Source organism: Canis aureus, chromosome 19, assembly GCF_053574225.1.
Source record: "Canis aureus isolate CA01 chromosome 19, VMU_Caureus_v.1.0, whole genome shotgun sequence".
NCBI classification, from domain to species: domain Eukaryota; kingdom Metazoa; phylum Chordata; class Mammalia; order Carnivora; family Canidae; genus Canis; species Canis aureus.
The window spans coordinates 47,059,449-47,083,579 of NC_135629.1; the positions used below are offsets into that span (position 1 = coordinate 47,059,449).

The window sequence follows — 24,131 nt, forward strand, 5'->3', positions numbered from 1 at the left end:
CCTGCCTGCCTTGGCCTTCGATTGGACCAGTCCTCGCCAGCGCGGCTTCGAGATTGGTCGGCTCTTGCCCTTCTCTCCGCCCCCTCCGGGACTTCCGCTTCCGGTTCTGACGGACGCTTCGGCCGTAACGATGATCGGGGACATCCTGCTGTTCGGGTAATTAGGGGGGCCAGAGGCTGGGGTAAGAAGGGTGAGAGGGACGAGGGGCGGTCCAGGTAACCTCATTCTCCCTTTGCAGGACGCTGCTGATGAACGCAGGGGCGGTGCTCAACTTTAAGCTGTGAGTAGGCCGCTTTGGATCGCGACTCCACCCAGGGGACCGTAGCCCCGCCCCCCGCGAGCGTGAGCCCGCCCCGCGCTGCAGGCCACGCCCCAAGCCCCAGCCAGCCCTCTGGCCACGCCCCCAGCCTGGTCCTCCAGTGACCTTTTGCTTCGAGGTGACTTGAAAGCAAGGCTGCAGTTTCTCGGGGATCTCTCTTCCCGCATCCTGGAGAGCCTCTGGCCCTTCCCCTCTCTCCCCCCCACAATTTCTTTCTTTCTTTCTTTTTTTTTTTTAAGATTTTATTTACTCATGAGAGACAGAGAGAGGGAGAGAGACACAGGCAGAGGGAGAAGCAGGCTCCACGCAGGGAGCCCGACACGGGACTCGATCCCCGGTCTCCAGGATCACGCCCTGGACTGAAGGCAGCGATAAACCGCTGAGCCACCCGGGCTGCCCTCCCCCCCAATTTCTTAGCCCTATTCTGTACCCACGGACCAACCTCTCGACCCTGGTGGCTGCAGCCCTGTGATTGATGGGTAGTTGATGGCCCAGAAAGGGGCATTGAACCACCCGAGGTCACAGAGCAAGTCAGCTGCAGGGCTAGAGCTGCAATTGAGTGTCTGAGGCCTTCAGGGCTAGGGGACTGAGTGGACTTTATGTCCCACCGAAAGTGGACACTGTCTGTTCCTCTTTGTAGGAAAAAGAAGGACACGCAGGGCTTTGGGGAGGAGTCAAGGGAGCCCAGCACAGGTAAGGCCTCCTTTCTGGACTCTGACATTGGTCCATTGGAGAGAGGACAATTTTTTCTCACCAAGCCCTACCTTAGTTTTCTTTTCAATTGTGTCTGTGTGTATGTGTGTGCGTTTGTGAGAGGGAGAGAGAGCGAGATGGGCCTAATGATGTGCTGTTCCTTCTGTTCACTTCTATCACCCTCTTCTTTCTCCTATCAGAGCTCCCTGGGTAGCTCCTCTAACTTCTTGCAGTTATAATTTTCTTTTACGCATGCTATCATCTGCAGTTATGATTTTCCTTTACGTATGCTATATTTGCCCCTCACACTTGATCTTGCTTGCTTTGGCCCATTCCTGTGTCCTTGAGGTGCCTATCCTCCAGCATGAATGAATGAATGAGCAGGTACCTGTTCTTTCAGAGTGCTGCAGACCTGTTCTTTTTAAATTAGGTGCCAACATTAGCTTCCAGATAAATCAGATGTCATGTAAGGATTCAGATGTCTGATTTATCAAGAAAAATCTGAACATCCTAACAGCTCAGGGTTCAAGCAACTTCTTGGCACCCTTGGATCAAGTTGAGAAAAACAGGACCCCAGTGAGGCAGGGTCTGTGGCCTCTACTTCCTCCCAGCCCCAACCCCCTCATCTTTATATCATCTTACCTGTCCTGGAGGCCCTGAAATTTACACTTTCTGACGAATTTATTCATGTAACTGAAACCTAGTGGGACCTGCACATGACTCTTGTGTCCATGCATTTATTCATTCACCAAGCATTTACTGAATACTTGCCACGTGCTGGCCACTGTGCTGGATGCTGGGGACACGGCAGGGAATAAGACAGAAATTCCTGCCTTGTGGGTTGTACTACTCTGGGGTGGGACATGCAGTTCCTAAACAAGGAACCAATGGTGATGGAGGTGATGTTAGGTGAGCATAGTGTTGGGATTGCTGCTCCAGCTGCGGTGTGTGGAGGGAAGTCCCCCTGAGGGGGGTGGCATTGCAGCCATGGGTGCCATGATGGAGTGTTTCATGAATGCGATAGGAACACAAAGGCGCAGTGAATTTGATGACGATCTGACCACTCCCTTTCATTGGGTGCCTAGTTGGTGGTGGCTGCCTTGCCAGGTGCTTCCTGTGGGTGTGTCACTCCACCTCTATCCCTTTTAGATAGGAAACTGAGGTTCAGGGTTGTGGCTTGACTTGCTTGTGACCATGTAGGAAATCAGTGACTGTGTCGTGCTTCAACCTGGGTTTTTCTGCCCCCAGAGGTGGTCTTCTCAGTCACTAGTCCATCCATCCATTCATTCTTTGGTTCATGTGTTTCATTCAGCAGCTGTATATATTGGTTGCCCATTGTGTGGAAGGTATTGTACCAACTCCTGGGGTGGTGGTCTAGAGATCTAAATTGGAGCTGGGGTGGGTGGGAGAGTAGAAGGACTTGATGGTGGTGAGAATGTCAGTGATCAGGATGGTCACAACAGTGACTTCTCTCTGATCAGGGGCTCTCTGCATGTTCCTTCCAGCCAGTCCTCTGTGCTTGCTGCTGCCACTGTGGAGGATGTGCCTCTCCCTGTGCCTGGCTCACCCCTGATATCGTAGTGGCTACATTTGTTGAGAGCCGTCTGTGTGCTAGGCACCGTGCTTCCTAGTGACTTGTCACCTCCATTTACACAGGAGGAGGCTGGTGTATGTATAGGCTAAGGACTGAGCAAGGTCACCTGTGTGGGAGGGCAGGAAACTCCTGCCGGTGTTTAAGGTTGGAGCTTATGCGCTTCGTCGAAGTTTTCTGACCCTTGCTCCCCGACATAGGCTAGGTTGGGATGCCCCCTCCCCCGCCATTGTATGCTCCCATGGCACCTGGTATGGTGAATAGTCAGGTGTGTGATTTCTTGTTTAGCATTTTTCCTGCGTGTGATCTTCTTAGGGCAAGGATACCTATCTTTTTCCTTTGTTCCTCCCTGTGTCCCCTGAGGTTGGCTATTGCCCAGAACAAGTGGCCTTCAATTAGCATCTGTTGATGGCAGGAGAGCCTGTTTTTGTGATGCTGGGCCCAGAGAAGGGCCTCGCAGGCAGTGCCTCTCAGACATCCTGGGGATGGACCTGTGTTTGACATTTGCAGTTTGGGCTGGGCTGCATGTGGCTATCCCAGTGGGTTGAATAATACCGGGCTCGTCTAAACTGTTTGCTCATCGTGTATTGGATGGTGCTGCGGTGCCAGGTGGCTGTGTAAATTTCTGAGCTCCTGCCTGGTATTCTGTGCTTACTGGGCAGCCCTGGTCTAGAGATGACACTTTGGTTGGCACCCTTGTGGATTACCCCACCTGGACCCATTTATTTCATTCTGGAGGATTAGAGAGGGAGGATGATTGACTTAAAACCCTGGAGGAAGGTTCTGGAACCCATGCCTCTAGAATCTTAACGTACTAAACTGCTTCCCCTTGGAATGGGTTCTGTTCTGTGGCATTGGGGGAACTAGTGTAAGTCATCATCAAAGCAGAACTCCGCTTTTACTTGCCTGAATTAGTATGCTTTTTCAGTGCCAACACCAAAAACCCAGCCCAAAGTGGTTAAAGAAAATTGAAACCTCCAAGGGTAGAACTGTTTTCAGGCACCACCCAGACTGAGGCCTTAAATCAGCTCTCCTGCATGACCCTCTCCAGCTCTCTCTTTCCTTCTGGGTTGATTTTACTATCAGTCTGGCTTGTGTTGACAAAAGATGACCCTAGAGCAGAGCGTGGCACAATTTTTCTTTTCTTTTCTTTTCTTTTCTTTTCTTTTCTTTTCTTTTCTTTTCTTTTCTTTCAAGATTTTATTTATTTATGACAGAGAGAGAGACAGAGAGAGAGAGAGGCAGAGAGAGAAGCAGGCTCCATGCAGGGAGCCCGACGCGGAACTCGATCCTGGGTCTCCAGGATCACGCCCTGGCTAAGGCGGCGCTAAACTGCTGAGCCACCTGGGCTGCCCTGGGCACAATTTTCTGTTAAGGTCTCAGATCGTAAACATTTTAGGCTTTGTGGGTCACACATTCTTGGTGCAGCATGTCAACTCTGTTCCTTGAAAGCAGTTATGCGAAAGAGAGGCATACCTTGTTTTATTGTGTTTGCTTCTTTTTTCAAGAAAATATTTTATTTATTTATTCATGAGAGAGACAGACAGAGACATAGGCAGAGGGAGAAACAGGCCTCCTGCAAGGAGCCCAATGTGGGACTCGATCCTGGATCCCAGGATCACGCCCTGAACCAAAGGCAGATGCTCAACCGCTGAGCCACGCAGGTGCCCCTTATTGTGTTTCTTTATCATGTTTTGCAGATACTGTAGTTTTACAAACTGAAGGTTTGTGGCCACCCTGTGAGCAGGTCTGTTGGCACAATTTTTCCAATAGCATTTGCCCACTTCGTGTGCCCATTTGTCACATTTTGGTAATTCTTGCAATTTTTTCAAACTTTTTCATTATCACTGTATGTGTTATGGTAATCTGTGATCAGTGATAATCTGTGATCAGTGATTATGACTTGCTGAAAGCTCAGATGACGGTTAGCATTTGTTAGCGGTATTTTTGTAATTAATGTATCTACGTTATTTTTTAGACATGATGCTACCACACATTTCATGGACTATAGTGTAGTGTAAACATAACCTTTAGATGCACTGGGAAACAAGAAAATTAATTTGACTTGCTTTATTGCAATGTTCTGGAACTGAACCCACAGTATCTCTGAGGTATACCTGTATAAAAATAAGCAGGCATAGATGTATTTTGATAAAGCTTTATTAGTAGACACTGAAATATGAATTTCATGTAATTTCTGTGTCTCACAAGATACTGTGTTGGTTTTCTTTTTAACCTTTAAAAAGTGTTAAAAACGTTCTTAGCTAATGGGCCATACAGAAGTAGGTGGTAAGGGCAGGCTTTGGCTCACAGGCCATTGTTTGCCAACCTCTGCCCTAAAAGACTGGGCTTACATCTTCCTGGCCAAAAAGGGTGATAGAAAGCAAGTTCCTCTTTCCCAGTAGTTGAGACAAAAGTCCTAGGATTGACTCTTATTGGGCAGACATGCCCCTCCCTGAGCCATTCAGAGGCTGGGGGCTCTCAGGGTCTGGTTAGTGGCAGCTCCTGCCAAAGGGCCAAGGTTTGGGGAGCAGAGGTGACCCACAGGAAAAGCTATGCTGCCCCCAGAATGTGGGTCAATGGGATCGGGGCAGGCAGACACTGCAGAAACACATTGCAGTCGTCTCAGCAGAAATGTCAGCAGGGCTTGTAAAAACGCGTTCTGACTTTCCAGGTGACAACATCCGGGAGTTCTTACTGAGCCTCAGATACTTCCGAATCTTCATCGCCCTGTGGAATGTCTTCATGATGTTCTGCATGATCGTGTAAGTCCAGCCTGCCTGTCCCCTTTGTGGCCCAACCCTCCGTGTTGTTCTCCAAGGTGACCCACTACCTGGTTGTTCTCTGGCCTCTCTGTCTTCATTTTGGAGTCACACTTTCTGCTTTCAAAATAAGAACTCTCCGAGCTAGAGAGGGGAGCAGGGTCTGCAAAGGTTAAACTGTGTCACTGTGGTCTAGGCTGGAGCTTTGATTGGAACACGGTGTTCTCTGAGTCCTGGCTGTTCCTGGCACCTAGCAGAGGCTGCCAAGAGATGCCTTCCCTTGAGCCCATGGCCCTGTCCACCTCTTGCCAGCTCTGCTGTGTTTAGCCTATACTTGGTATCTGCCAAGGTGGAAAATGTGGCTTAATGGCCACTGTGCTGCTGGGTCCTGCTTCTACCCTGTCAGTAGCCAGCAGAAGTGTATTTATTCAGACTTTTTTTTTATCTGTTTTCATGCCCATTTTCCATTTCCTCATTAGGCTTAAAAAAATCGAATTGGATTGGTTTTCCTTCCACAGTCAGAGCCTTAATTTTAATGCTGCTGATAACGAATTGTGAGACACAGTAGTGTTAAGCAGACTCAGGGGAAAAACAGTAGGAGAATCTGGCAATCACTTGGGCTAATCATGCTGGGCTGGTTCCATTCTTGTCCTAAAGAGGAAGAGAATGAAAAGTCAGCTCTCCCGAGTAATTGAGATTCTGAATTTGGGGTTGCTGGGTGATCCTTGTGCCAGCCCAGTGGCTGTTTGAGATGATTCCTGGACTTGGGAGATTTTTTTTTTTAAAGATTTCATTTATTTATTCATGAGAGACCCACAGAGAGGGACAGAGACATAGGCAGAGGGAGAAGCAGGCTCCATGCAGGGAGCTTGATGTGGGACTCGATCCCTGGACCCGGGATCACACCCTGAGCTTAAGGCAGATAGAGGCTCAATCACTTAGCCACCCAGGTGTCCCAGGACTTAGGGGTTTCACTGGGCTACGGAAAGTGTTTTAGAGCCCAGAATGAGGACCGTGATATATGCCCAGAGAAGCCCTTTTCGGGAGCTCATATGAGGCCTGCCCGGGTACAAAGAGGGCTTGTGAAGAAATCAGGGAATTTGCACACGATAGGGAGTATCATTAGGATTCACAGGAAGTAGGACAGTGTCAGGTGGTGCTCTTCCAGCTTTGGTCTTTCCAGGTTCCCACTTGTGCTTTCCTCCCTTCATTTATTTACAACTATTCAGCGTGGGCTGTGCCTTGGGCTTATAGCTGAGACCAAGATAGGCATAGTTCCTGCCATCAGTGAATGCACAGTATAATAGATGGGACAGGAACAGAAAAATAAATAGGGAAAAAATCACTAATGAGGTGAATGGGAGGTTCTCAGTTTAGGAGATGGTCAGAAAGAGGCTCACAGAGAAGTGCTATTTAAATAGAAACCTGGGCAGCCCGGGTGGCTCAGTGGTTTAGCGCTGCCTTCAGCCCAGGCCGTGATCCTGGGGACCCGGGATTGAGTCCCACGTCAGGCTCCCTGCACGGAGCCTCTTTCTCCCTCTGCCTGTCTCTGCCTCTCTCTCTGTCTCTCATGAGTAAATAAATAAAATCTTTCAATCAATTAATCAATCAAAACCTAAAGAACATGTAAAAGCCTTGCCATTTGCAGAGCCGGAGAGACATGATAGCATGTGCAGAGGTCCTGGGGGCAGAGAAGAACACTGTGTTTTCATCATTCTTTTATGTCCATCAGCTTCATCATCCTCTCGCCCAGCTAGCTCCCTTTACTGTTCATTTGCTGGCCTGTGACCAAGATGGTCACCTTAGGCTCTGTGACCTCCTGGCTCAGCCCAAGGCTATCTTTGTCTGTAGCCCGGTGTCCTGATTTTGCTTCCTGGGAGCAGAGCCTGATTGACCTAGCTAGGTGTGACTCAGGTCCAGTTAGATTGGGGTTATCCTGATTCCAGCATAATCACTTAGGTCAAGTCAGCAAACCACAGCCCATGGGCCATATCTAGTCTGCTTCCTGTTTTCATGAATGAAGTTTTATTGTCATACAGCCACACCTATTTCTGTGACTGCTTGTGCACTACAGCAGAGGGGTTTGAAGCCATGTGACAGAAACTGCTAGGCCTACAAAGCCCAAATTCTTCATCCTGTGGGTTTTTGCCGACCCCTGACCTAGGCCATCTCTTTCAGTAGGGGCCACAAGTGATGGAAGATCCTCTTCAGAAAAAGGTCTGTCAGGGAGGCAGTGAGTAGCTTTCCCAGGATATTAGAAAACTGGAAATCACCGGGGGCACTTGGGTGGCTCAGCAGTTGAGCGCCTGCCTTCAGCCCAGGGCGTGATCCTGGAGTCCTGGGATCCAGTCCTGCATCAGGCTCCCTGCATGGAGCCTGCTTCTCCTTCTGCCTATGTCTCTGTCTCTCTCTCTCTGTCTCTCTCTCTTTCTGTGTCTCTCATGAATAAATAAATCTTTAAAAAAAAAAACAAAACTGGAAATCACCTAAATGTCCAAGAACGCGGGAAGAGTCAGGTAACTCAAAAGGATGCCCATCCAAGCAGCTGTCACGGCACTATCACTGTTGATGTGCTGAAAGTTCTGTCTACATGGGGGGCAATGTTTTGCAGGTAAAGAAGGCTGCCTGTCACTTATATGCACACTCTGGCCTCAGTTGTGATTTGCATATAGCAAACATTGAGTACATGCCTGAAGTCTGTGGAGAAAACCCTTCCAGCCAGGGAGTTGGAAGCATCTACTCCAGGCTGTCCACAGAGATGACTGTGCTCAGATTGGAGAAGAGATTAACAGGGCCTAAGAGGATGGTTCGCGGTTCCCTGCCCCCACTTTTATATTGTTTGAGCTGAGCTACTTTGGAAATTTTTAAAAGTCCTGAAAAACATGAAATTTGGAGAGAAACGTGCGTAAGTGTTTAGGAACCAAGAGTATTGATATCTGCAACTTAAGTATGAAATGCATCAAAAATAAGGTAGATAAATGAATAGGTACGCTGTAAAGCAGAATTATTTTTTATTTATTTATTTGAGAGAATGAGAGCATGGGCTGGAGGAGGAGTAGAGGGAGAAGCAGACTCCCCGCTGAGCAGGGAGCTTGACATGGGACTCGATCCCAGCACCCGGAAATCATGACCCAAGCCAAAGGCAGATATTTAACTGACTGAGCCACCCAGGCACCCCAAGCAAAGTTTTTTTTTGTTGCTGTTTTTTAATTCAAGAGAGAGGACCCCAAGCCAACTCCCTGCTGAGCCTGGAGCTTGACGTGCGGCTCCATCTTATGACTCCGAGGTCATGGCCTGAGCCGAAATCAAGTCAGAGGCTCAACTAACTAACCACCCAGGTGCCCCAGTAAAGCAGTGTTGATTGTAGAATTGAGGTGGTATATAGGTGAGTGTTCACTGAACTATTCTTTTAACTCTTCCATATGTTAAAATCTTCATGATAAAATGCTGGGTGGGAAGACAGGGAGAAAAATGAGCGTGTCAAACCATGGAGAATGATTAATAAGTAAAAAGTGGAAGTCAGTCTTTACAGTTCAGAGTTTTGTAGTATATTCATGGGGTTTTGAAACCCCTGGCATAATCCAGTTCTAGACATTTTCATCACCCCAAAGGGAAACCTCAGACCCATTAAGCAGTAACTGCCCATTCTTCCCTCCAGTTCCTGGTAATCAGTTAATCTACTTTCTGTCCTTTTGGATTTGCTAGTTCTGGGTATTTCATGTAAATGGAATCGTAACGATATATGGTCCCTTTTGTGTCTGGCTTCTCTCATGCAGTGTGATGTCTTAAAGGTTCCAGCGTGTTGTAGCGTGTGTCAGCACTGCATTCCTTTCTGTGGCTGAAGAATAGTCCATTGTGTGTCTGTGCCACAGCTTGTTTATCCTCTCATCAGTTGATGGATATCTGGGATGTTTCCATTTTTTTGGCTGTTTATGAGCATTGCTGATACAAATACTTGTGTACAAGTTGTAGTGCAAACTTAAGGTTTCAGTTTTCTTTGCTCTATACCCAGGAGTGAAATTGCTGGGTCATATGGTAACTCTGTATTTGTCCTTTTGAGGTTCTGCCAGAGTAGTTTTTAAAAGTAGCTGCAGCAATTTGCCTTCCCACCAGTAGTGTATGATGGTTCCAATTTCCCCCACATCCTTGCCAACGCTTGTTATTGTCATTATTTTTTTTTTAAGGATTTTATTTATTTATTCATGAGAGACAGAGAGGCAGAGACACAGGCAGAGGGAGAAGCAGGCTCCATGCAGGGAACCCGATGTGGGACTCAATCCAGGGACCCCAGGATCACGCCCTGGGCTGAAGGCAGGCACTAAACCGCTGAGCCATCCAGGGATCCCCTATTGTCATTATTTTTGATTAGAGCCATCCTAGTGGATGTGAAGGTTGATTAGCATTTCCCCAATGGTTAATGACATCAAGCCTCTCTTCATGTGTTTATATTGGTCATTTCTATGTCTTCTTTGGAAAAATGTCATATAAGTTCTTTGTCCATTTTTAAATTGGGTTATAACTGAGTTATAAGGTTTTTTTTTTTATAGTCTAGAAACCAGTTCCTTACCAGATACATGATTTGCAAGTATTTTCTCCCATTCTCTGGGTTGTCTTTTTTACTTTCTTGATGGTATCCTTTGAAGTGCAAAAATACTTAATTTTGATAAATTCTAATCTATTTCTGTAGTTTCATCGTTTGTGCTTTTTGTGTTGTAGCTAAAAATCGTTGCCCAAACCAAGGTCATGAAGATATAGGACTAAGTTTTGTTTTAAGAGTTTTATTATTTTGGGATCCCTGGGTGGCTCAGTGGTTGAGCCTTCAACTCAGGTCGTGATCCTGGGGTCAGGGGATCGAGTCCCACATCAGGCTCCCTACATGTAGCCTGCTTCTCCCTCTGCCTATGTCTCTGCCTCTCTCTCTCTCTCTGTGTCTCTTGAATAAATAAATAAAATCTTAAAAAAAAGTTTTATACTTTTAATTTTACTCGTTAGGTCTACAATATACTTTGAGGTAATTTTTACATATGGTGTGAGGTAGGGATCCAACTTCATTCTTTTGATGTGGTGATCCTGTACCATCTGTTGTTCTTTTTTCAAAAGGCCTTTTTATCTTGGAAAGAGTTTAGATTTAAAGAAATGTTTCAAAGATATATATATATATCTCTTTATGTAGGAACTCTGTTATCTTCACACACACACCCCTCTCCAGGCCTTTCCTATTCAGATTTTCTTCACTGAATAGAGTTAACTGTAATCACCTGTTTACTCAAAAATACCTTTTTTTTTTTTTTCAATTTATGAAAGTCATCACTGACTTACATTAATAAAGAATGGGCTAAAATAAAATGTTATAGATTCTGATGAAGGAGATACTTTCTTAAATAGCTTTTTTCTTTTTAAAACGTACCATGTTGGGATGCCTGGGTGGCTCAGTCAGTTCAGCACTGACACTTAATATCAGCGCAGGTCTTGATCTCAGGGTTGTGAGTTCAAGCCCTGTGTTGGTCTCCATGCTGGGTGTGGAGCCTAGTCAAAATAAAATAAAATATACTTTTTGGTAGTGTTAAGTATATTCCTGTTGTGTAACAGAAAATTTACTTATAAAATCAATAAACAATATAAAATAATCTTAAAAATAGTGACATAAAATATTTTCTGAAAGTGTTTTCCTAGCTAGAGCTTTCCATCCTTTCCATCCTCATGGCCATTTCTGCCCTCTGACTTTTCCAGGCTGTTTGGCTCCTGAGCCCCAGATACACACCTTCCTGGGAACCAGGAACCAGGAACCACCTTCCCAGATGCCGAGTCTCCCTTCTTCCGTTCCTGACGACTTCAAGAATGGTTTTGACCGGAAAACCAGCGACCTTCCCAGAAAGCCCAAGTTCTTGGTGGGTGGAAAAAATGTTTGCCAAGCTGCACACGGCTTCCCAGCCACGTCATTGTTTTCTTTTCAAAGATATTTTCACTTTGGTCTCTGCGTTGAAATGCTGTCTACTTAAGGAGTTTTAGGAGGGCTTATGGAAGGGGATGTGATAACATTGCATTCCCCACAGACAAAAGAACGTGTCTTGATTGTTTTTTTAGATTGAAATTCCTCTTCTACCAGCCTTCTACGAGAAACTCATTTCTGGATGTTTCTTGCTTTATTTTTAATAACCATCCTTTTTGGTTCCAGTTATACAGATTTTTCAAAATAATTTTTATCCAGGGATCTGAAACAGAAAGGTTGGCTTTTAAGATTGATGCAGCCTCTTTATTGGACTATGTTTAGGAATAACAAGCGGGTTCATTGTTTCTGGGCCTATGTCCAGATTCCTTTCCTGTCTCAATGGGCTCTGCTTGGCCACTGAGTGTCACTGAGGTCATCCCCAGGACTTTAAGGGTAAAGTATTACTGATTCCCATGGAAGAGAGGTACAGAACAGTTGGCAGGCACAGATGTGGGTTTTAGGAGAAACTTTGCCCTGCCTTAAAGCCCTTCTGTTAAAATAACTCTTGGGGCCACTAATTGTATAGTTTCTGGAATGAGAGTGACATACGTGGTAATACTGGGACCCAGTTCTGAAAGCTTGAAACTTGGGGTCTTCTTTTCAAATGAGTGATTTCATGATTGAAGAGCAGTGAGCCTCATTCGAGGAAATACAGCATTTTGGACAGAAGCTTCTTTGAAAGGCAGGTCCTTTAGCGCCAAAATGAAATGCCGGTGGTCGACATCCAGACCCTACAGTGTTTCATTTGTTTGTTGTGGTTTTTGAAATCCTGATTTGTAGGTAAACCTGGTGGGAGGAAGAAGTAAATCTACGGACTTTCAGAACTCAGCATTGAAAATAAAACTCATTTCTAAAAAGGATCTTTTGTTTATACATTTTTTTTTTTTTAAACCAAGAAGTTAGTTGACTTCCAACTGGAGTTGTTTTGAATTACCCTCTGGGAAACGCTGAGGAATCATTTTGGAGGCTGTCAAAAAAGTGAGAAAAGAGGCACTGTTAGATTTCCCCCTTTTGGATTTTCCTTAAAAAATGTCAGGCCAGAATTGGGCAAATGTGCTTTTGACCTGGCTACTTTTAGAAGTATTGAAAGAGCCAATGAGAACAGTAGGGTTTTGCTAGACCAGGGTCAAATCCACTTTTACTGCTGCTTAGCTGACATTATTCTGCTCCAGTGCTCCTATAATTTAATTCCCTTGTCAAACCCCGGCCTACAGTTTGTCAGTATCAGGGAACGTAGCTGTTGAATCGAGCTTCATCTGGGCCTGTGTCCTTGTCAGCAAGAACAGGCGTGCCGAGATCTGGGCTGGTCATCCCTCCAGCTGTGTCAATGGTGCGAGGAAACCGAGGAAACCTCGCTGCCTTATTCAGACTGCTGCTGATGTTTCAATGAGGCGAGGCATTTGTAGTTATGGGGATGAATCATGCTCTGAGAAGAGAATGCTGTCATTGAGATTTTGTTTCAATAGTTGTATTTTTTCCCAGAGAACTGTTACCTCGTTGTTAAGCTCCTGCAAGCAGTGTAGCTTTGGAGGCTGCTGTCCATTTTAAAAGTTGCATCTCCCGGATGTTCATCTTTAGGAAGCTTTTCAAGAACCCTGGTTCACATAGAAGGTTATCGAAGTTTGAGTTTTGGGTGCGTAGTGTTGCCCAACATTTAAGTGCTCACGTTCTGGGCCAGTTAGACCTGGGTTCAAGTCCCATCTCTGCTCCTTGCCAGTGGGACCTTGGCTGCTTGCTTCCCCAACCCTTGCCTCAGTTTTCAGTTTCCGAAATGGGTCTGGAAGTCCCATCTGCCAGGGGTCGTTGTAAGGGTCAGCACCTCAAATGTGGGCCGACTGATTGAGCACCTGGCACCCAGAAAGCAACTGAAAACCCGGGTGTCCTCACTGCCAGCATCTTCTGTACTCTCACCCGCATTCGTGCATGCAGTCTGCACACACACCGTCAAAGGGATGTGACATCATTTAAAAGCATTAGAAACAGCTTTCCAGCATGAAAAACCTTCTCCTGTCTTCCTGTTTCCTTTCTAGCATTTTCATTACATGTATCGATATTCAGGCATACCTTGGAGATATTGCAGGTTCAGTTCCAGACTGCCCCAATATAGCGAATAATTGCAATAAAGCAAGTTAAATGAGTTTTTTGGCTTCCCGGTGCATATAAAATGTCGACACATTTATGTTTACACTACACTGTGGCCTCTTAAGTGTGCCGTAGCATCACGTCCAAAAAACCAGCGTGCTTACCTCAATTAAAAAATATTTTATTGCCAAAAAATGCTAATTGCCATCTGAGCTTTCAGTGTGTTGTAATCAGTGATCATGGATCACCAAAGCAAATACGGTAATGATGAAAAAGTTTGGAATGTTGTGAGAATTAGCGAAATGTGACACAGACACAAAGCGACCAGATGCTGCTGGAAATATGGGGCCAAGAGACCGGTGACGGCAAACCTTCAGGTTGTAGCAAACACAGTGTCTGTGAAGTGCAATGAAGTGAGGTATGCCTGGATACGACGTGGCTTGATAGGAGATAAGGTGGTGTAGGGTCTACTGTGTTCATTTCAGCGTCATTTCCTTCATATTTTCTGGGCTGCCAGACAGGCTTCATGGTGCTGGGTTTTAATTACCTCACGATGTCAGTAAATCTCTCTTTGACCTTGGCCCTCTTGCCTGTCCTCTTGTATGTGCTTTGAACTTGTACTTCGCCCACTGTTATAAATGCCATTGTGATTATTATTGTGATCTTTGTTGGCTCCCTTCACTGGTGCTTCTGCAGAACCTAGGGAGGCCACATCATTGTGTACCACCACTGGAGCTTTAGTGGCTTCTGTTTTGTTTTATGTTCAGGTTTCTTACTTACTATCAATGCATGTTCGTTGTAGACACAATTGTAAAATACAGCCTTCCTCTAAGGAATAAAACCACCGATAATCACCTTCCCCACCTTCCCTCATCACTCAAGGTACACATCCTTCTGGCTCTTTCTCTCTGCATGTGCCTTGGGTATGGTGCACACATTTTTGTTACATAAATTATATCTTTGTATCTTTAGCCTGCTTTTGTCACCTGAGAATACATTTCTATATTTTTTCCTACAATTACCGTTCTTAATAACTGCAAATAAGTCTTTATAATGACGTGACATAATTGCTTTAACTTGTCCCAGCCAATGGAGACTTACTTGAGTTGTCTCAAGTTTTTATCTATTATAAATAACACTGTGATGACCATCTCAGTATCATCCTGAATGAATTCTGGGGGTCACCTTTTTTTGTTTTTTAAGATTTTATTTATTTATTAGAGAGAGTGTGTGCATAGCAGAAGGAGAGGGAGAAATAGACTCCCCACTGAGGTTGGAGCCCGACGTGGGGCTTGATCACAGGGCCCCAAGATTGCCACCTGAGCTGAAGTCGGGTGCTTAATTGAGCCATCCAGGCACCCCTTGGGGTCACTTTTAAAAAGAGATCTGTCTTGACAGCTTTGGGTTAAGAACTCCAAAGAAAAATGCATCTTGGACGGTTTGCATGTTCCTTGTTCATTTGTTCATACATATGTACCTTCATATATATAAGAACTGGGTTCTAAATCCCCATCAGCTTTGACTGGGAGTGGTATTAGGCTACTTCAGTTGGTTTTAACCTGTTAATAAGGACGAGATTTTTCAGGCTTCATCTAGATAACTTTCTTTGTGCAAGCGACTGCAGTTGATATCACATCAGTTGGCTTTCCACCTTGGTCTTGATTAGGGACCTTAACCACCATCTATGTAATAAATACCCACTGCTACTTGCCCAGAAGCATGTTACATGGGGTCACGGCCAAGTGAGAAGCTGCATGTTGAGAATGAAAACAAGGCCGCAGTTGGCCACACCTTTTCTTTGGGATTCATGTTGGAAACCCCCTTTCGTTTCCTCCACTTTGGCATCTCGAGAGGTGGAACATGTCCTTTCTTTGGTGGGTTTCTCATTGCACTTCAGTTTCAGTTGTTCTAGAGCAGAAGTCAGAAACTATGGTTCCCAGGCAGAGCCTGGCCAGCTACCTGTTTTTGTAAATAAAGTTTTATTGGCACCCAGCCACACTCCTTCGAATATCTGTTGTCTAAGGCTGCTTTAGTTCCTTCTTGATATAATGGCAGAGTTGTGACAAAGACCATCTGGCCGATGGAGCTGAAAATATTGTCTTCCTGGCCCATTTATGTGATACATTTGCTGACCTCTGAGCTAGGGGACGATAGAGAATCTCAAGGTGCCCTTTCCCCCCAGAGCCACTCAAGTGGAGTTATCAACATACTTTGTGGTCTAGATTTTAATAAACACATTCGAATTTGCTGAAAATTGAGCCAGCCATTTTCAAGCGTATGCTTAATAGACCAAAACATAATTTTATTTCTCTTGATAGTTAGGGGAGAGATCTCTTCTGGGCTCCCTGTGATTCTCCTGAGTGAGAGCTCCTCCGCGCCAGCCACACAATGTGATAATGAGATCGGCTCTCCTCTGAAGTGGTTAGATTTGAAAAGCCATCGAGGCTGTCATTAGTGAGGCATTTTCTTTTCATTTCAACTGTTTCATTATCTCCTCCTTAACCACATTTGTGTTTATGAAATATTTGACAAGCCTCCCGATGTTTTCCCATGTTGATGAAAGACGTACGCTGTTTGTGTATAAAGCAAAAGGCCTGGTCTTTTTTAAAGGAAGATATAAATTCTACTTGGGGGTTTGTTTTCATCATTCCCTTGATTTCCATTATTGCACAGAGAAAAGTACTTGATCCGCTTTGAGCCCCTCTGGCACTTGAGAGTTGCTGGAAATGAGAGTTTGGTAATAGTGAGCATTCCTGCATGAGAAATTGAACAGAGGGGTCTAGAGCAAGATAGAAATTCAAAGTCCACATTTTTCTTTCTTTTTTTTTTTAAGATTTTATTTATTTATTCATGAGAGAGACAGAAAGGCAGAGATGTAGGCAGAGGGAGAAACAGGCTTCCCGCGTGGAGCCCGATGTGGGACTCGATCCCAGGATCCTGGGATCACACCCTGAGCTAAATGCAGACACTCAACCACTGAGCCACCCAGGTGCCCCAGTATTGTGTTGTATTGTATTGTATTTCATTTTATTTTATTGTAAAGACATAGGTGGATTCTGTTCATCTGTGTTTAGTTCACATTATTGTTACAGCTGTTAGTGATAAATGTGGGCCACAAGGCATGGAGTATGCTAGGGGGAGTTGTAGAAATTCTTTTAAGGGGAATAGAGCTTTAGTGCATTTAATTAGAGTTTATTCTGCGAATCAGAGGAAAACATGGAAAGGATGGTTATAGTAGAAAGCAAGGTAGAGGTCTGGGCTGGACCCAGGCTCTGTCCCTTACGGAGTGTCATGTGGGGCAGTGAAGTAGCATCTTTGTACCCCCATGTCGTCATCTATGATATGAGGACAGTGAGAGAGAGAGAGCTTTAATGTGTACCTATAACCTGCCTCACACTTGGTGGGCATTCAATAAATGGTAGTATTTTTGTTGCTGTCATTTCTTTTGTTAAAAGACCTCCTTGATGGGTTTTGTGAAGCTTAAATGAGATAGTGCCTTAGTCTGCTTGGATCATTATAACCAAATGCCACAGACTGGGAGATTTGAACAACAGACATTTCTTTTCTTATGTTTCTGGGGTCTGGGAGTCCAATCAAGGTTCCAGCAGGACTGGTTCCTAGTGAGGCCTTCCTCTTTGGCTTGCAGACTGCTGCCTTCTTGCTGTGTGTTCACATGAACTTTCCTTTGTATAGTATTTGATCAAGGGCCCACCCTATGACCTCAGTTAACCCGAGTTACCTCCTTAAAGGCCTTAAATCCATATATGGTCACTTTGGGAATTAAAGCTTTAACAGATGAATTTTAGGGGACACAGTTCAGTCCATAACATATGGTCAAAGGTCTGCCTGTAGTAGAAATTCAGTAGCTGTGAGTTCGTGTCCTTTGCTAATATGTTTCAAGGCATTAAGAACTTCGAAGAACTCCCTGTGGCCCAGGAACGCTGACCCTGATGACTGATACAGAGGGATTTGCCTCCTGATGTTCCCTAGTGTAGTATTTGCGTGAAATGGAGTGATGGCTTCGATCATAGTGTCTCAGGCTTTGGTGTCCTCATGAATCCCTGAGGGGTCTTGGCAAAGTGTGAATTTGACATAACAGGTGGGGGGTGGGGGATGGGGGGAAGGGGACAGGCTGCGGTATTGCATTTCAGTCAGCTCCCAGGTGATGCCCATGTTTCTGATCCCCAGACCACACTTTGAGTAACGATGCTGTCTGTTCAGTAGCCACTAGTACCCTGTGGGGCTGTTGTGACCCCAACCCTTGAGTCCCAAGTACATTTCAAGTGCATTTCATGGCAGAAACCTCTTATTGGGCAACACTGCCTCTAAAAAAGAGAGAGTAAAAGGCTTTCTTTGTCAGGGACCTGCATGAGTTGCCCGGTGGCTGCTGTGACAAATGGCCACACTTCATGGCTTAGAATAACACAGATTGATGACCTTACGGTTCTGGAGGTCAGAAGTCCAAAATGGGTCTCACTGGGCTAAAATCAAGGTGCTCGCAGAGCTGGTTTCTTCTGGAGGCTCTAGAGGATAATCTATTTCCTTGCTTTTTGCCACTTCTAGAAGCTGTCCACATTCTGAGTCTGCAGCCCTTCCCTCTGCCTTCCAAGCCAGCAATGGTTGTTCAGGTCTTTGTCCTGATATCTGATTCTGCTTTTGGTTCCTTCCTCCTCACTTAAGGACCCTTGTGATTACATTGGGCCTACCAACTGGGATCATCTAGAATAATCTATCTTAAGGTCAGCTGATTAGCACCCTTACTTCTGTCTGCAACCTTAATTCTCTCTTGCCATGTATCATCATTTATTTGCAGGTTCCAAGGATTAGGACTGGGACATCTTTGGGGGTGGGGTGATGTTATTCAGCCTCACACAGGGCCAGACAGTAAATACTTTTGGCTTTGTGGACCACACAGTCTCTTGCTTAGCTGTGCAACTATGCTGTCATAGCATGAAAACAGCCAGAGGCAGCACACATCTGACCAGGCCTTGCAGGCTGTATGACTTCTTTTTGTATCTTTAACTTTCTTATGGAAAACTATGAACACGCAAAAAAGTAGACCAGTGCTGTGATTTCCTGTGTACCTATCAGGCGGTGGGTTTTGAATCTTATGCTTTGTTGTACTTGACTGATTGTCTGCACCAAACATCTGTTACCCTTGTAGTCAGGAAAGAAGAAACACACACAAAGATGTCAGCATCAGAGCATCTAGGAAACGTGAGGAAAACCACCATCATTACCACGTTTTGAGGTTAAAAAGAGAAAGACACAGATAGAGCTTATGGAACATTTATCCTTCTCCGTACTCCTCTTCCACAAGCCTGGAATGGGGAAGAGCTCGAGATGTTCTCAGGGCAAGCGGCAGCTCCTGTTAGATGGGCTGTGGGTTAGACCCTTTTCAAGTAGGACATCTGCTTGCTCCTGTTTCCTGAACTCTCTTTGTGATGTTTTACTGAGAGAAGGAAATCTCATCCAAGTTTGGTGAAATCATCCAGCTCTGAGATTCATTTTAAGACAAATGAACTGTGGAGTTGCTGGGATGATGGGAGGAGGGAACCTTAGCCATGGAGGGCTTTGGAGGGGGGCGGGGGGCGTTGCAGTTGGGGGACATACAGTTCCCTGGTTTGACCACTTTGCATCAAAATTTTACTCCTTCTTGGGAGTCTGTGGGCCTCAGCAACCTTGGAAAGCACACTGCAGGTTTGGGAGAGGCCAGGAGGAATTTTGATAAATGGCTTGGTCTTGTGCATATGTGTTTGTGCGTGTGTAAGAAGGAGAGAGGCGTATATGGACAAGTACGTGTGACATGTGAGGTATGCGTATGGTATGTGTCATGCGAGTTTGTGGCCTGTCAATGTGTGTGATACATGATGTGTGTGTAGCACGCATGTGATGTGTTCTGGGAGTTGCAGTATGTGTGTGTGTGGGGCAGGTGTGGTGTGAGATTGTGAGATGAAGGAGGTGTGGAATGCGCCCATGTGCAGTGCATTTTGTGTTACATGTGCTGCGTGTGATATGTGTGAGGTGTGTGGGGTGGAGCTGGCATGTGATGTCTATTTGTGTGTTACATGCACCATTAGAGGTGGGATTGGGGTTCCTTTTTTTTTTTTTTAAGATTATTTATTTGACAGAACGATTAGAAGAGCACAAGCAGAGAGAATGTCAGAGGGAGAGGGAGAAGGAGGCTTCCCGTTGAACCCAGAGCCTGGTGTCGGGCTCTCTCCTAGGACCCTGGGATCCTGACCTGAGCTGAAGGCAAATGCTTAGAAGACTGAGCCACCCAGGCGCCCCTAGGGTTCTTTCTTGAACTGCACTTTTTCTCTTACTACATGGACAGAAGTCAGTCATCATGCTGAGGCTTTATACACATAACCTTTATGCTTTGGCACAACAAGTGGTGGCCAAAGTATCACTGTCATCCCATGTTTCCTAATGAGGAAATTGAGGTCAGTCCAGGGAAGTGACTTGCCCAAAGTCCCTGAGGTTATTAGCAGACCTGACATGAAGCGTGGTCCCCTGACCCTTCTCTCTTCCTGCTGCACTCTCACCAGAATACTTTATTTGGGCTCTACCACCTGCTTGCTGGCATGGATTAGGAAAGCATGTGGCTCGTGCCAGCACACAGTAGCTCCTTACCTGTGAGACCTGTCCAGAAGCCTGGGATACCAGAGCCAATTCCAAAGTCAGAACCTCTCTTGCTTTCTAGCAGCATGCTGCATATATGCCACGACCCCCCTGAGGCATCTGCGCTAGCGCTCTCTCATTGAAGAATAGTATTTCTTTAGCAAAACAGCCTAACATTCACACAGACCTGGCCCAGCAAAGACCAAACAGCCTTGGACAAGCTTTGCCAACCAAATGGGTGTCATGCAAAGTTAAAGAAATTCTTTGGGCTTTTTGAGCAGTGGGGTTTGGGAACAATGGAGAGGGGGTCATGGGCCTGCACTGTGAGTCCCTACCTTGTCCCTTACTTGCCAGTGATTTGGGGACAGGTCATCACTCCTATTTGTGTGTCAGTTTCTCTGTCTGTGACACCGATGGCTCAGGACCTAGTGTTGCCAGGACTTGACACTCTTCCTCTCTGTGTAGCTTGTAGTGTTTGTAGGAAATACTTTCTAGATCATATAACCTCTCATCATGTTGCTTTCAATGTCAAAGCGCAACACTGAGCTTTTGTTTCTAGGACATTCTGTTGGCCAGTTTGGGACCTTTTACTGTGGCTTCTGTCTGCTCCTGGTTGCTTTTTGACATCATTCCCTTGGTTCTTACTGCTCCTCAGGGAAATGGCTTGTACCTGATTTGGTTCATTATGTTTCTCTACTGGCCTTTGCACCCAGAGTTCTGGGTTAGGGTCATCATCTTGTCCAAAATCCAGTCACATGACTTTAGCTAGGCCACTCCTCTGAGGAACATGGACCGGGGTACCTGGTTGGATAGTTAGGTGACCAGTGTGATAGGAGGGGAGAAAACCCACTCTTAGGGATGGTGACGAATAAGGCTGACCAGGAACCCGGACAGTGTATATATGTGGCATGTTCCAGTGGGTGATATGTGTGACGTGCGGTGTGTGGCAAGCGGGCCTCACAAGGCCAAGGGCTTACATGAGATGAAGTGGGAGTCCCCTAAGTTTTAAAGCAGAAGACAAGAAGATCCAAACCCTTTGTCATCCAGAGCTGTCTGGAGCAGAAAAAAGCTACAGCAGATTGGTACTTTATCCTGCGATTCCTTTACTGAGGAAAAAAAGATGATCTTATTTCTGTGGACGCTTCAATAAAATGTTTATCAAAATCATTCACTAGAGAATTAAAACAGTCCCTGATTTTATTTCTTTGCTTAATAAGAGTCACTGCGAGAACATAAAACTGCATTAAGCAAAATGACAGCCTCTACTCTAGCAGTGATTTAGATCACTTTATCAAGTGATTAGATTATTTGAGCACTTCAAAGGCACCATTTTAGCAAGTTTTTTTTGGAGGTCTTTTTTAAAAAAAGAAAAGGCAAGAAGAATTTTATGATTACAAACCAAAACCAGACAAAATCGGTTTTACAGTCTCCCAAGCATATTACCTTATGTGTCTTCTTAAGAATTAAGTGCAAATGAAAGAGATCCATAGGAGTATACCTGTAGCTACCAGAAAAAAAAGCATGGGCATTCACCAAAAAAAAAAAAAAAAAAAAAAAAGGCATGGGCAGCAGTGGAAAAGTGGAATCAAAAGAGAGAGTGATCCTTTATTCTCTTTGTGTGTACATGTGTGTGTTAAGATGATGTGCGCTGTGTTGTTTTTATGTATGATTATTCTTTACCCTGTACTTAGCTGAAGGTCAGCATAATAAAGGAGATAATTAAAGCTTAAAAAGAAAATAAGCTACCTGGACATGTGTGTGCTGCAGATCGGAGGAGAGAACTGTCAGCAGGCAAGATTGGGACAGGGCACAGGTTCAGGAGAGGACAGAAACAGGAGACACGTGGCCAAAGATAAACAGGCGGGAGGTGCCTGGGAGTTAAGGAGCCATGAGGGCCAGAGGGCATGGTTTGGCATTAGAAAGATCCAGCCTGAAATCCCAGCTGCACCATTTGGGGTGAAGGGGTCATGACTGTGTGTCTCTTCACTGCTGACCTCAGAGTCTTCCTTCCTTGTGTGTCACTTGAGGATTCCATTAGCAACTGTGTCTCTGTTAGCTAGCACTGAGTAACAAATGACCCCAGTACTCAGTGGCTTAAACCCTCTATTATTGAGTCACAGTTCTGTGGGCAGGAAATAGGATGGGGCACAGTGGGGCTGGCTCTGGGCTCCGAGGGCTTCTCAGATCACACGCCTGGCACCTCGCCTAGGGTGTCCCAGCCTGCTAGGATTAGGCATGTGGGCGTCAGTGTTGTCTCTCACTGGGAACCTTGTTCTTCACAGAGGCCTTGGGCCACTACCACTGGTTGAGTCCCTATATTCTGACGTGGCAGCTCCGTGTTCCCAGATCTGCAAAGGTGGATGCCACCCTGCTGCTGCTGCCTCTTTTTCATTTCTTCTCGTGCCTTTTTATGGCTAATATTCCAGCTTATGGACATACATTTCATCAATCTGTTCACCAGTTGATGGACATTTGGTGTTTGTACTTTGCACCTATCAATAGTCCTGCTGGGGACTTAAACCTGTACAAATCTATGAGTGTAGGTTTTCAGTTTTCTTGGCGAGATTGATAGGGGTGGATTTGCTGGGTTGGGTGTTAACTGCTAGGCCTTCTTAAAGCTTCAACCTGGACCAGGTAGGGCATGGTTCTCCTGCACCCTCTAAAGCAAATTGTAGGCCCCTTCCCCCAGAGTCAAGGGGAGAGGCTGACACAAGGGCCTGACTGCCCAGTGGGGTTCATCTTGGTCGTCAGGTAAAGCCCTCAGTGTGCAACCTGACACATGGTAGGTACTCAATGTTATTTTCTTTTTTACTAAGAATAATACAAAACCAGGGCAGTAGGGAAAACATAGTCTATTAGGATTTAGATGGACATCCATCATAGGCAAATCCATGTTCAGGATTTTGGAGATTATGGGCACGCTTCAGATTAGCAGTATCCAAATCAGAAGATGATAACTAAAGGCTACTAGAGGTCAGAATAACCCAAGCACTGGATGAGGTGAGGAGGAGGCACTCCATGTTCATTCTAGAAAATGCGAAACTTCAGGGACAAGTATCAGAAAAAAGATCACCTGTTATCCTGCCTGTCAGAGATAACTACTATAAAAATTTTGGCTTCTTTCCTTCCAGTATTTTTTCTGTGCATTGGGTGCATGAAGTATAGATTTAATAAAACCAAAATTAAGATTGTAATGTATATATGGATTATATACTGCATTTTAACATGTAATATGAAGTTGGGAGCATTCCATGTTGTTCAATACTGATTTCAGTGCCTGAGATTATCTGTCATCTGGCTGTCTAAATCTTTTATTTACGTATTTTTGAAGTATAATGTCCAGCTTTGTGAAATTTCTACATGTTGCATACACCCATAAGACCACTACCCAGGTGGAATTACAGAATCCTGTGGTCCCTTCCTGTCCATAACCTTCCTGTTTGTGAGTCGACCCCTAATTTATTTACATCCTCACCTTTTACTGAACACTTGGGTTGTTTCCAGTCGTTTGCCCTTGTAAATGATGCCGCTGTCAACTTGCCCGTATGCACACATTTGTCTGGATCTGATTGCTTGCTTTGGATACATTTCTAGAAGTTGTGAAATACTGGGGCAAAGGATATGAACATATGGAAATGATGTCAGTCAAAATGCTGTTAAACATCTTTCTTAGTCCTGCTGTCTCCAGAGTGGCTTTGTCCTCTGGTGTTCCGGTCCTGCTCAAACAATATACTGGGCCCCCAACCTATTTCCAGTGCTTGGCTTCTCAGGAGCAGGCTTTGTGCCTCTTAATATGCCTTTGTGTCCTATCCCGCTACTTGAAGACACAGTAAAGTTATTTGAAGTTCTCTGGTCTGTCTTTGGAGCCATTCCTAAAAGCAGTGATATGGGGACTATTCAAAACCAATTGAAATTTTTTTCACTTTTAGAAAAAATAGGACTTGCTGCAAAGCCAAGCAGGACTCTGAAGCCCATCTCTTGGTACTTCTGAGATCATCGAAAAGGTTGAATGAGTTAATATATGAGTGTTTTCAAAAATTTCCCACCAGATGTTAAATTCAGAGTAAACAA

The 24,131-nt window shown here is 45.1% G+C and overlaps 1 protein-coding gene and 1 long non-coding RNA gene across 9 annotated transcripts in view; one reads left to right on the forward strand and one right to left on the reverse strand.

Moving 5' to 3' along the window:
• The window catches only part of LOC144290377 (uncharacterized), a 131,938-nt gene that overhangs the window by 25,257 nt on the left and 82,550 nt on the right, over window positions 1-24,131 (reverse strand). The gene's annotated exons all lie outside the window — the stretch shown is intronic.
• SMIM7 (small integral membrane protein 7) lies at window positions 21-12,214 on the forward strand. 2 transcript variants are annotated; one of them, XM_077859525.1, is made up of 5 exons: window positions 42-156; window positions 239-280; window positions 960-1,012; window positions 5,278-5,368; window positions 11,096-12,214. In XM_077859525.1, exons 1-5 carry the CDS (start codon window positions 131-133, stop codon window positions 11,109-11,111), a joined length of 228 nt encoding a protein of 75 aa, XP_077715651.1. In that variant the 5' UTR covers window positions 42-130; the 3' UTR covers window positions 11,112-12,214. The 2 variants fall into 2 exon arrangements, with proteins under 2 accessions (XP_077715650.1, XP_077715651.1); XM_077859524.1 differs by lacking the exon at window positions 5,278-5,368 and having other exon boundaries at window positions 21-156.

What these genes read in the sequence shown, in the direction of transcription:
- SMIM7 (XM_077859524.1), top strand. Translation starts at nt 131, where the DNA reads ATGATCGGGGACATCCTGCTGTTCGG. An exon ending in GCGGTGCTCAACTTTAAGCT is followed by an intron (nt 281 to 959) that starts GTGAGTAGGCCG and finishes TCCTCTTTGTAG; the next exon opens with GAAAAAGAAGGACACGCAGG. An exon ending in GTCAAGGGAGCCCAGCACAG is followed by an intron (nt 1,013 to 11,095) that starts GTAAGGCCTCCT and finishes TGACTTTTCCAG; the next exon opens with GCTGTTTGGCTCCTGAGCCC.